Source organism: Sceloporus occidentalis, unplaced genomic scaffold (genome assembly GCF_023333645.1).
Source record: "Sceloporus occidentalis isolate IW3139 unplaced genomic scaffold, rSceOcc1.0.p SCAF_32, whole genome shotgun sequence".
NCBI lineage: Eukaryota > Metazoa > Chordata > Lepidosauria > Squamata > Phrynosomatidae > Sceloporus > Sceloporus occidentalis.
The window spans coordinates 5,953,527-5,967,409 of NW_028317012.1; the positions used below are offsets into that span (position 1 = coordinate 5,953,527).

At 37.0% G+C, this 13,883-nt stretch overlaps 1 protein-coding gene across 1 annotated transcript in view; it reads left to right on the forward strand.

The window, feature by feature from the left end:
* Positions 1-12,470: 12,470 nt before the first annotated feature.
* LOC149298593 (glucose-fructose oxidoreductase domain-containing protein 2-like) overlaps positions 12,471-13,883 on the forward strand; it is a 30,876-nt gene continuing 29,463 nt past the window's right edge. Inside the window, exon 1 of the mRNA XM_089487329.1 lies at positions 12,471-12,729. Within this exon, the coding sequence (XP_089343455.1) occupies positions 12,471-12,729 (259 nt within the window). The remainder of the gene's footprint in view (positions 12,730-13,883) is intronic.

Consider the following 13,883-nt stretch of genomic DNA (forward strand, 5'->3'; position numbering starts at 1 on the left):
GAAATTTAAAGCTATAGCGCCCCAAATATCAGCCCAGTAGAGAGCAACTGCCATTTTTCAACATTCTACAGGGGGTTAAAAAAAAATTCCCCATTCGACCAATACAGTTACACTGCAGATATCTCAAACACATGCCCCTCTATTATTTCTGAGAATATGGTGCATTTTTACTGTGGAAATTTAAAGCTATAGTGCCCCAAATATCAGCCCAGTACACAGCAACCGTCATTTTTCAACATTCTACAGGGGGTTAAAAAAAATTCCCCCATTGGACCAATACAGTTACACTGTATATATCTCAAACACATGCCCCTCTATTATTTCTGAGAATATGGTGCATTTTTACTGTGGAAATTTAAAGCTATAGGGCCCCAAATATCAGCCCAGTAGACAGCAACCGTCATTTTTCAACATTCTACAGGGGGATATTATAGAGGTACATCTATGTGTAAAAATATTGTTTCAATGGAGGAACATTTTTTCGCCATATATGATATAGAAAAATGTCTGGTTTTAACCAATGGGATAAAATGTAGGGCTCTATATCTTTAAAATTCCACAGTAAGCTTTTCCATATTGTAAGATATTATAAAGGGGGGTATATGTGAAACTACTGCACTGTTAATATTTTGGTCCAGTGAGGGAATTTTAATACCTTCTAGAATGTTGAAAAAATTACAGTTGATAACTACTGGGCTTATATTTGGGGTGCTATAGATTTAAATTTCCACAGTAAAAATGCACCATATTCTCAAAAATAATAGAGGGTATGTGTTTGAGATATCTGCAGTGTAACTGTATTGTCCAATGGGGAATTATTATTTTTTTTTTCCCAGTCTCATTTATTCATAAAAATGCATAAAAGCGCACAAAAAAGCGATCAAATACATACAACGGTATGACAGAGGCCGTATCAAGTAAATCGGATGAAGGTACACGTATACAAGTACAAGTATACAAATTCTGCATGACTTAACCCCTTCAATCCCAGGGGGTTTTGGTACCTCAAAGCCCAGAGCAATTTTGCCATTTTTGGGGTATGTCGGTTTAGCGATGATTCTCTTTTCCTGTGAATAGTGTACCCATGTAAACTATATATTGTTTTTTCAAGGAGAGATAGAGCTTTCGTTTGATACCATAGTTGGATGATTAGCTGAAAATTTAGAATGAGAAATTTAGTAAAAACTAGCGAAGATTAGAAAAATAAACTAATTTTTTTTTACATTTTCCCTCTGAATCCTCACAAAATTAGGTAAAGTGATGGAAAATCCCCTCCAAGTTTATCAATTCAGGTGTCCTGATTTCAGAAATACCTAATTTATATAGATTTTCCAGACTTTCACAGCACCAGGGAGCATACTATAAGGTGTACAATTTTGTATAATTTTTATGCCTATGGCTTAACGGGTTTGGGGGTTGTGAACGGGGGTAGAAGGGTTATACTGGCTAGATGTTATGCTAGGGCAATGGGATGTAAGGTTTTTTTAAGAATTTTTTTTATTATCTTTTTTTATATATTTTTTTTTATTTTTTTTTTATTTTAATTTTTTTTACATTTTTTATATTTTTTACATTTTTTTTTTTACACAGTAATGGTTAGAGGTCCTCCTAGGGACCTCCTGAACATACCAGTGATGTCGCAGTGACATCACAGCTCATATTATAATTTTTTTTAGTATTATTTATATTATTATTTTAATGATTTATTTAATATTATTTTTAAATGACTAACCGTTTTTTTTTTTTTCAGCTTTTCTGTTACAGGCCGGGAGGGGGAGTGAGAGAGATGGTTTCTCATTCCCCTCCCCGCGATCCCCCTGCACCGATCACACTGTGATCTCTATGCAGGTCCTCACAGACCTGCATAGAGATCGCAGCGTCTCTGTGCCCTGCGGGGATATCCTGCCCTCCGATGACCTTCCGGGTTACGTCAGCAGTGACGTAACCCGGAAGGGAATGCCCGATCGCGCGTTTGCAACTGCGCGATCGGGCAGTTTACCGGTAACAGCTTACCGGCTTTCATGCCGGAAGCTGTTACAGGCGATCGGACAGCAGAAAGCCGGCAAAGCCGGCTTCTGCTGTCAGTGGGGAGTCCAGGCTGTCAAACGACAGCCTGGTCTCCCGTGCAGCGGCAGGGATGTGTCCCTGACGCTGCACGAAGGGCTGGACGTTTTTTTTTTTTTTTGTGGGCGTTTTTTGGACGTCCCGGTACGTCTATAGGGGATTGAAGGGGTTAAGATACATCATACCAAGACATTGATACATAGTGACAGCCTTGTACAACATAAATGAGACATTAAGAAATGAACAGAGGAATGTAACACCAAAACAAAGTAACAGGATTGTACCCCATTGTCTTAGGAAAGTCGAGGTGAGAGGATATCTCCCTAATATCATCACGGGCCCCGATGGGCACCACTAAAAATGAAAGAAAATCACACCACATACTAGTGAGACGTAATGCCCGTCACGGGAGGTGTGTATCTGACAGAGGGGTAAAGGAGAAGGCAGAATATAAAAGGAGGGGAAAAGAAAGGGGAGGCGGCGAGAGAGGGGTCATAAGTAATGAGATTGTGCGAAAAGGTGCCTGGCAGGCGGTACGCGAGGTGATAGAACAAACTATATTGAGATAGGTCAAAAAGAAAGGATACAATACAACCAAGGGCTGACGCTGGAGATCGGGGCCTGAAAACGCAGAAGGTAGGGGAGGCCAGGGCGGCGACCGAAGAGTATATTACGAGGCGGATGGGGGCTGACAGTGCAATATGGAAGTGAATCCAGGCGAGGGGAATTTTTTTTTTAACCCCATGTAGAATGTTGAAAATTGGCAGTTGCTGTCTACTGGGCTGATATTTGGGGCGCTATAGCTTTAAATTCTCACAGTAAAAATGCACCATATTCTCAGAAATAATAGAAGGGGGTGTGCTTGAGATATGTGCAGTGTAACTGTATTGGTCCAATGGGGGAATTTTTTTTAACCCCTGAAGATTTTTGAAAAATCCCATTTGCTATGTATTGGGCTAATATTTGGGGCGCTATAGCTTTAAATTTCCACAGTAAAAATGCACCACATTCTCAAAATAATAGAGGGGCACTTGTTTGAGATATCTGCAGTGTAACTGTATTGGTCCAATGGGAGAATTTTTTTCAACCCCTGTAGATTGTTGAAAAATGACAGTTGCTGTCTACTGGGCTGATATTTGGGGCCCTATAGCTTTAAATTTCCACAGTAAAAATGCACCATATTCTCAGAAATAATAGAGGGGCATGTGTTTGAGATATCTGCAGTGTAACTGTATTGGTCCAATGGGGGAATTTCTTTTAACCCCATGTAGAATGTTGAAAAATCCCATTAGCTGTCCACTGGGATGATATTTGGGGCACCATAGCTTTAAATTTTCACTGTAAAAATGCACCATATTCTCAGAAATCATAGAGGGGCATGTGTTTGAGATATCTGCAGTGTAACTGTATTGGTCCAATGGGGACATTTTTTTTAACCCCCTGTAGAATGTTGAAAAATGACGGTTGCTGTCTACTGGGCTGATATGTGGGGCACTATAGCTTTAAATTTCCACAGTAAAAATGCACCATATTCTCAGAAATAATAGAGGGTTATGTGTTTGGGATATATACAGTGTAACTGTATTGGTCCAATGGGGAAATTTTTTTTTAACCCCCTGTAGAATGTTGAAAAATGACGGTTGCTGTCTACTGGGCTGATATTTGGGGCCCTATAGCTTTAAATTTCCACAGTAAAAATGCACCATATTCTCAGAAATAATAGAGGGTTATGTGTTTGAGATATATACAGTGTAACTGTATTGGTCCAATGGGGGAATTTTTTTTAACCCCATGTAGAATGTTGAAAAATGACGTTTGCTGTGTGCTGGGCTGATATTTGGGGCACTACAGCTTTAAATTTCCACAGTAAAAATGCACCATATTCTCAGAAAAAATAGAGGGGCATCTGTTTGAGATATGTGCTGTGTAACTGTATTGGTCCAATGGGTGAATTTTTTTTTAAACCCATGTAGAATGTTGAAATATGACATTGATCAAGTACTACGCTGGTAATTGGGGTGATATATCTTAAAATTTCCACAGTAAAAATGCACCATATTGTAAGATATTATATAGGGGTGTGTGAGATATGTGCAGTGTAAATGTGTTGGTCCAACGGTGGAATTTTGTAATATATGCAGAAATGTTATAAAAGGTAATTTGCTAGATATGAGCTGATATTTACCTTTAATTTGTTTAATAAACGTATCTAATTTTGCAGGGAGATATATTTGTGTGAGAACTCTGCAAAATCCAATAAAAATTGTAACATTATATGATTATTATCACATTTCCAGGTCTAATGCACCTTTTGCTAATGTAATGAAAAAGCGTCTGATGGCATGTCCACTGATTTGAAAGTGTCTGATAGCTTGACTCCAGTAGTATTTCAGGGGACGTACTAAACCGCATATTGGGATGATGGGATGATTGGCTGCAATGCTCAGCACTATCAATAGGTGTCGGTACACATTTTACACTCATGGTAAATCAAAGTATGTACTTTTAGGTAGTTCTTGATACTAAATTGCAATGAATAAATTGCAAAAAGAAGCTGCAAATGTTTAACTATTTCCTTGCTGAAATATATACAGTTTTATAACAGAATCATAGTAAATTCTATAGAAATAATAGAAAAATGTTATGTAATCAAAATATTGATTTAATATGGTACATGTATGTGCAACACCATATTTTACCTGTTTTGATTGGCACAATATGGGAATATACATTTTAAACATGGGGATTATGGGTGGAATATTATAGTTACACATGCTAAGGAACATATTTGACCCTTTTCTGATAAGGATATGGGTATAATATTTTTTTACATGGGGTTTATGAGTGGAATATTATAGCTTCACATGCTAAGTAACATATTTGACCTGTTTCTGATAAGAATATGACTATAAACATTTTTTTACATGTGGATTAGAGGTGGAATATCATGGTTACAAATGCCAAAGAACCCGTTTGACCTGTTTCTGATAAGAATATGGGCATTTTATTATTTTTACATGGGGATTATGGGTGGAATATTATAGTTACACATGCTAAGGAACACAATTGACCTGTTTCTGATAAGAATATGGCTATAAATAATTTTTATAAATGGGAATTATGCGTGGAATATTATGGTTACACATGTTTAGTACCTTATTCGACAAGTTTCTGTTAAGAATATGGCTATAATTATTTTTCTACATGGGGATTTTGGGTGCAATATCAAGGTTACACATGCCATGGAACATAATTGACCTCTTTCTGATAAGAATATGGGTAAAATCATTTTTCTACATGGGGATTATGGGTGGAATATTATGGTTACACATGCCTAGTAATGTATTTAGTAACATAGAAAGTGACGGCAGATAAGAACCAGTAGGCCCATCCAGTCTGCCCAACCTCTGAGTACTTTCCTTTAGTACTTGCCCTTATCCTATATCTAGCTTGGCCTTATGCCTATCCCATGCTTGCTTAAATGACTTTACTGTATTAACATCTATCACTTCTGCTGGAAGGCTATTCCATGCGTCCACTACCCTTTCCGTAAAGTAATATTTTCTGATGTTACCATTAAACCTTTGCCCCTCTAGTTTATGGTTGTGTCCTCTTGTTGTGGTAGTATTTCTCCTTTTAAATAAACTATCTTCCTTTACCTTGTTGATTCCCTTTAAGTATTTAAATGTTTCTATCATATAGAAAGATCCTATAGGTTAAGATCCTTTAACCTGACCTGGTAAGGTTTATCTTGTAATCCATAAACCATTTCTATATCCTTCTGGAGATACGGTCTCCAGTACCGTACACAATACCACAATACTCCAAGTGAGGTCTCACCAGTGATCTGTACAACGGCATGAGCACTTCCCTCTTTCTACTGCTAATACCTCTTGCTATACAACCAAGCATTCTGCTAGCATTACCTACTGCTCTACTGCATTGTCTGCCTACCTTTAAATCCTCAGAAATAATTTCCCCTAAATCCCTTTCCTCACACGTTGAGGTTAGGACAGTATCAAATATTCTATACTCTGCCCTTGGGGTTTTATGCCCCAGGTGCATTACTTTGCATTTATCTACATTAAATCTACATTAAATGCCACTTGCCACAGCTCTGACCATTTTTCCAGTTTACCTAGATCGTTTGCCATTTGGCTTTTTCCTTGTGCTTTTTCCAAATGTCATGGTGATTAAATATGTTACTGGGCACGTGTAACCATGATATTCCACCCATAATCCCCATGTAAAAAATATCTATAACTAGATTCCTATCAGAAACAGGTCAAATGTGTCCCTTTGACCATGCTATTCCTCTCATAATCCCTATGTAGAAAAAATATACCAACATTCTTAGCAGAAATGGGTCAAATATGTTACTAGGGGTGTGTAACCATGACATTTCACCCATAATCCCCATGTAGAAAAACATTTATAACCATTTTCTTAACAGAAATAGATCAAATATGTTTTATGGCACATGCAATCATATCATAGTATCCATAATATCTATGAAAAAATGTAATCATACCCAGTTTCCTAACAGAAACAAGAGAAATACATTACTAGGCATGTGTAACCATAATATTCCACCCATAATCCCCATGTAGAAAAATGATTTTACCCATATTCTTATCAGAAAAAGGTCAATTATGTTCCATGGCATGTGTAACCTTGATATTGCACCCAAAATCCCCATGTAGAAAAATAATTATAGCCATATTCTTAACAGAAACTTGTCGAATAAGGTACTAAGCATGTGTAACCATAATATTCCACCCATAATCCCCATATATAAAAATTATTTATAGCCATATTCTTATCAGAAAAGGGTCAAATATGTTCCTTAGCATGTGTAACTATAATATTCCACACATAATCCCCATGTAAAAATAATATTCCCATATTCTTATCAGAAACAGGTCAAAGTATTCTTTGGCATCTGTAACCATGATATTCCACCCATAATCCCCATGCAAAAAAATATTATACCCATATTCTTATCAGAAATGGGTCAAATATGTTATTTAGCATGCGTAACTATAATATTCCACCCATAATCCCCATGTAAAAATAATAAAATGCCCATATTCTTATCAGAAACAGGTCAAATATGTTACTTACCATGTGTAACTAATATTCCACCCATAAACCCCATGTAAAAATAATAATACTCCCATATTCCTATCAGAAAAAGGTCACATTTGTTCCTTGGCATCTGTAACCATGATATTCCACCCATAATCCCCATGTAAAAAAAATATTATACCCATATTCTTATCAGAAATGGGTCAAATGTGTTATTTAGCATGTGTAACTATAATATTCCACCCATAATCCCCATGTAAAAAAATGAGTATACCCATATTCTTATCAGAAATGGGTCAAATGTGTTATTTAGCATGTGTAACAATAATATTCCACCCATAATCCTCATGTAAAAATAATAATATTCCCATATTCTTATCAGAAACAGATCAAGTATGTTATTTAGCATGTGTAACTATAATATTCCACCCACAATCCCCATTGAAAAATAATAATATTCCTATATTCTTATCAGAAACAGGTCAAATGTGTTCTTTGGCATCTGTAACCATGATATTCATCCCATAATCCCCATGTATAAAATATTTATAGCCATATTCTTATCAGAAACAGGTCAAATGTGTTCCTTAGCATGTGTAACCATGATATTCATACCATAATCCCCATGTAAAAAAATATTATACCCATATTCTTTTCAGAAACAGGTCAAATATGTTCCTTAGCATGTGTAACTATAATATTCCACCCACAATCCCCATGTAAAATGAATAAAATTCCCATATCCTTATCAGAAACAGGTAGAATATGTTCCTTAGCATGTGTAACCATGATATTCCACCCATAATCCCCATGTAAAAAATGAGTATGCCCATATTCTTATCAGAAATGGGTCAAATGTGTTACTTATCATGTGTAACTATAATATTCCACCCATAATCCCCATGTTTAAAATATATATTCCAATATTGTGCCAATCAAAACAGGTAAAATATGATGTTGCAAATACATGTACCATATTAAATCAATATTTTGATTACATAACATTTTTTTCTATTATTTCTATAGAATTTACCATGATTCCGTTATAAAACTGTATATATTTCAGCAAGTAAATAGTTAAACATTTGCAGCTTCTTTTTGCAATGTATTCATTGCAATTTAGTATCAAGAACTACCTAAAAGAACATACTTTGATTTACCATGAGTGTAAAATGTGTACTGACACCTATTGATAGTGCTGAGCATTGCCGCCAATCATCCCATCATCCCAATATGCTGTTTAGTATGTCCCGTATTTCAGTAAATGTCCTTGGGTAGATGAAATTACTGAAACAACTTGTGATTTGTATTCAGAAACACCCACCGAGTACAGGAATACCCCATATACATGGGTCGGGTATGTGTTTTGTAAAGGACTTTTACTCATGTATAAAAGCTAATAATAAAAAAAAAAACCTGCTAAATAGATTCTACTATTTGTCCTGAGTTTAGAAATACCCAATGTTTTTATGGTTTTTTTTGCTCTTTTTCTGCACGTTTATGGGGCAATAAGTATGGGTAGCGTTTTGCTATCTCAAAACCATTTTTTCCAAATATGTTAATCCCCCCCCATGTGCTATTTCGGGTATCTTTGAAGCCAGCCAATGCAATTTACCCCATCAAACCATATATTTTTTTTAAACTAGACTAATTCAAATGCTGGTGTTCTAACTCTTTCCATGCACTAATTCTACCGCCAGTCTTTGTCAAACTTTATGGTAATATGAAACGAAAAAGGAACACCTTCACAAGTGGGTGAATCTTGAAATTATATAAAAATAATAATGTACAGTACCCTACAGATCTTGCTGCTCCCGTAGATCAAACACTCCTCATAGGTGTTACAACAAACGGTATATACAGAAGTCGGGGCGCATAGATATGTGGGAAAAAAGATAAAACGAATATAGTGTAATAAGTTCGAACAGAAAACAAAAATTTAAATATTTGTTGCACTCACAAGTGTACTTGAAAGTATTAGTTCGTCAAAAAGTCCAGACTCTTTTCTGTCTTGGGACTTCTGTGTAGAAAATAGGAAACGAAATTGTTGACTCTTGAACTTCTCCTGAGGAAGCCAAATTAAAATTGGCGAAACGTGCTTACAGGCACTTTCACTGGAGCTTCATAGAAGCCCCAGCGGAAGTGAATGGCAGTAACGGAGGCTGTCTGTGCACATCGTGCAGACCCCCACCAGCTGACAGAGAGGATGATCCTCGCAGGAGACCTCGATTCTCTGTCAGCCGGTTGGGGTCTGCACGATGTGCACAGACAGGCTCCGTTACTGCCCTTCACTTCCGCTGGGGCTTCTACATCATGTGATGCTGCAAATGCATCGCAGGAGCGGAAGTGGAGGGGAGAGGCGGAAGTTGTCTGTGCGCATCGCACGGACACCCACCGGCTGACAGTGGGGGGAATCCAGGTCCCCTGCACCATTGCGGGGGATCTGGATTCTAGTGTTATAATCCGATCTCTGTTTGAGGTCGGATTATATAAAGAGAGGAATTTTTCAGAGCATTTGCTCTGAAAAAAACCTCTTTTTATAATCGATAAAAATCGATTCGACTAATCGATAATGAAAATCATTGTCAACCATTTTCATTATCGATTAGTTGTTTCAGCCCTACCCCAAAATGTGTTCAGCAACATCTCCTGAGTACAGTGATAACCCACATGAATGGTTTGCCTGGCAGTTTGGGGGCAAAATGGCCACATTTGGGGCAATCGCATTTTTCAACATGAAACTTTGACATTTGGTGATCCACTGCCCATGCCCTATTTGATACATCTTTTCAAAACTATGGTATTTCAAATGCTGGTATTTTAACTCTTTGCATGCACACATCTTACCACCAGCATTTTTTCAAAATTTGCAGTATTTTATGTGTATTTTCCCCACACATGTACTTTAGGTATAAATGTTCAGCTCCTGGTATATGTCACTCTCACACAACACCCCAAAATGTGTTCAGCAACATCTCAGTGATACCCCGCGTGCATGGGTTTGTTGGGTTTTTGGGGGGCTAAAAGGCCACATTTGGGCCATGTGCATTTTTCAAATTGGAAATTAGATGTGTGGCCATCCATTCCCCCCATGTTAATAGGGACATTGTTGAATCTGGCCAATTCAATTTACCCCGTCAAAGCATGCATTTTTTAAAAGTAGTCACCCCATGGGCATTTAACGTGCCAGTATTTTAACTCTTTCCATGTGAGAATTGTTTTAAGCTAAAGCGCTAATTTTAGGACTTGCTCATAAAAATATTTTTATATATATATTTTTTTTTTCGCCTTTTTTTATTTTTACATAAGTGGTGACATCAGTGGGAAATAATTTTTACATTTTACTATTTTTTTTTTATAAACGATTTCTTTTTTTTGTCCTAATTCTTTTTTTTTTTAAATGTATTTATTTTACTAATCATATTGTGATCAGAAAGCTGGGCTCCATGGACTTGCCTGGTTGAATGCAGACCCTTCATTGTTTTTTTTTGTTTGTTTTTTTTAAGGACGCCGCCATCTTGCGAGTGGCAAAATCACTCGCAGTGGGGTCGTGATCGAGTGATTTCAGCGACGCCATTGAAGTAGATCGCTTTCTGCACCCTTTCGAAGTCATGACAGTGCTGGCACGTCAGTTATCATTAACCGTTTGTTTTCAGGTGACGTGTCCCCTGACCGTCAATTGTCATTAAGGGGTTAAAACTGGTTAAAATGTTATGCTTACTGCATAAAGTAGCTGTCCTGGGTCTCAACATTAATCCAAGGCGTTTACTGCAAAATTCAGTACTAAGAAGCGAAAAAAGCATCCTCTCAAAAATATATATATGTTTGCAGAGGCTTAGTTAAAAAAAAGGCTGCACTGGTGCTAATACCTTAACCCAGAGGCCCCCTGAGTCCAAAATTTATTCTAAACTCTTTCTAATACAGTATTTTACAATGGATAGTGAAGTCAAGGCATTTTAGAACTTGCTCATTAAATATTTTTCTTTGAACTGGATGATTCCCCTTATGTCATCATGGTGACCTCACTGGTCTTTTTATTTTTACATTTTAAATTTTCAATATTTTTTCATTTTATTTTACTGATCACATAGTGATTAGTGAGCTCAAAGGTCTCAGGAGGGCCTGGAGAGACCCTTTGTGAACTATTTTATTTTGAATGGGTGCCGCCAAGAAGACAGCATGTCTCTAACAGGTGGGTGATTGAAACACTCCTAGGAGTGCTCAAACGGGGACCCTGACTTTTTTGTGTTGCTGAACGCCTCTACGTAGAGGCACTTCACCAACTCTGGCTTTTTCTTTAATTGCTGGGCGCCACCATAAATGAATGGAGTGAATACGATGGCTTGTACAGGGTACCAACTTTTTTTTTTTTTGTTGCAACACTAGCTGAGTGAAGAAAGCAATCGATTCTTTTCTATGCTCGGTTAATCTCATGACATGACTTCAATTGTCATTAAGGGGACATATTTCTGTGACGTGCCTGGCACATCAATTGTTTTCGAGGGGTTAAACTTGACAGCAAGCAGGTCCTTAAGGACATTGCGGATACATTTCACAGAAGCTGGTGTATAGGGTTAGATTTTAAAATTCTTGTATATAAAATATATATTTTTCCATGTTTCCCCCCAAAGTATTTAACTGTGGCTTTTTGTGTGGTTACAATGGGATTAAGCCCTCCTCAGGTATATACCAAAAGTGGAGATGTAATTCTGTTTATTTCTGGTTTGCTTGCTACACATTAGATTTTGATTATGAGTCGGCAGAGGTGATGTGTCTCGCATTCGGATGATGTTTTGCGTTTCCCTTCCACTTTTCTCCATTCTGTATCCCAACTTTGCATTCATCTGATTCAATAAAAAGACATTTTTCAGAAAAATAATATATATTTAAAACTGTGACCTTTTCTCCCCTCTGTCGTTTACCTGTCAGTGTTGTGCACTGACTCTGGAGACTAGACTGTTTAGGAGTGTGTGAATATCAGTACTGGATGTTGCACAGGGAAAGTTGGAAGTTAATCGTTAAGGTCCTGTTTTTGATAAATTTGAATGCTAATAATTGAACCCTTATGGTTGTTTTCCACTGTTTTTCTTTAAACATAAGCTTTATATTTATAATTTGAAGTATCTTTGTGTGTACTGCGCCTTATTTGATACTCTATGGTGTCGTAATGCTTTGACTATAATAGCCGTTTTGTTTTATGCTATATGAAGCACTAAGCACAATATTTTAAAAAATGTATTTATTACTTTTGACTTGCACTTTTAGCTATCCCTATTGCAATTCTTTGTAGGTAATCTTTGCCTTCTAATTTATCAATGATGAAGACACTTCCTGGGGTTGGTGTTTTTGGAACTGGGAGCACAGCAAGGGTCTTAATTCCATTGCTTCGATCTGAAGGATTTTGCATTAAGGCGCTTTGGGGGAAAACGGATGAAGAAGCCAAACAATTGGCAGAAGAAATGGATATTTCATTTTACACTAGCCGTACAGATGATGTGTTACTTCACCAGGATGTAGATCTTGTGTGCATCAGCATACCTCCCCCTCTCACACGGCAGATTGCAGTGAAGGCATTAGGTAAGGTCACACTTTATGATGTGAAAGTCCATATAAACCTTCAACTGTTAGTGGTATAATAACCTCTTATACATGTTCTTATTGATTTTATTTTTAATATTGTGCTTTATGATATAAAAAAAAACAAAAAACACTTCAATGTGTCTTACTACATCTAGATTGTGCATGCATTGTTCAGTTACTGGAGCCAGAACATCCAGGGTTCTGTCTCATTTAATGTCTCCCTTGGCCATCTAAGGTGAAACCAGGCATACTTCCAGCAAATGCTCAGTTGTACTCCCATTTAAGTCACTAGGGGCTTGGCATCCATTTAAGTCCACTGGAGTAGCAGAAGGCAATTGGATGTATACATGCTAGCAAAACATCGGTGTTCAAATGCCATACTCATGAATGGCTAGTACTACACCCATAGTAGCACTATTGAGCATGTGTCAGAAATACAATGCATATTTTTTGGTTTTCAGATGTACTAGAAAAGAAAGGCACTAAAATAATAAGGAATGAACAAAATGTGTATTAGCATAGCTTATTTAAATTTTATACAAACAAAAAAGCAATAATGCTGGATGTGAATATAACAATTAATGAAGACCAAGTAATCATCAAATTCAAATGAATGGATGAAGAGCGTTGAAGAGAATGTAGAGAAATACTACTGTTAGGAAAAGCTAATCAAAGATTCAGAATGTTAGAAAAACAAGTTCTTCATGTGCCTTTATTACACCCATACTACTGTGCTTGCATGTAGGATGCTAATCAGGTGACATTTTTGGTAATGTACAAAGTATGATGAATGTGTTTAATATAGATAGTTGCATCAGAGGTCCCAAGTATCCTGGAAATTCCAGAAGTCTCCTGGAAATAAGATTGTTTTGTCTGCCTCCCTGATGCACGGATATATCAAATGCACGCTATCTCAATGTCTCCTTACTGACTTCTTCCATGTCCCTGTCGCTTTTTCTACAGCTCGGCTTTTTTCTTGCCTTTTCTTGGCATTCTGTTTTCGTCCATTTCTGTCTGGTATCAGCTCCGTTAACCATGCCTCCCAGATTACAAATTAAAGTTTGTATGAATGCTAGTACACAAGACAAATTTGGACTAAAACATGCATTTCTAACAATTTTAATTGCAGGGAATATTCTTTTGTGAAGTGG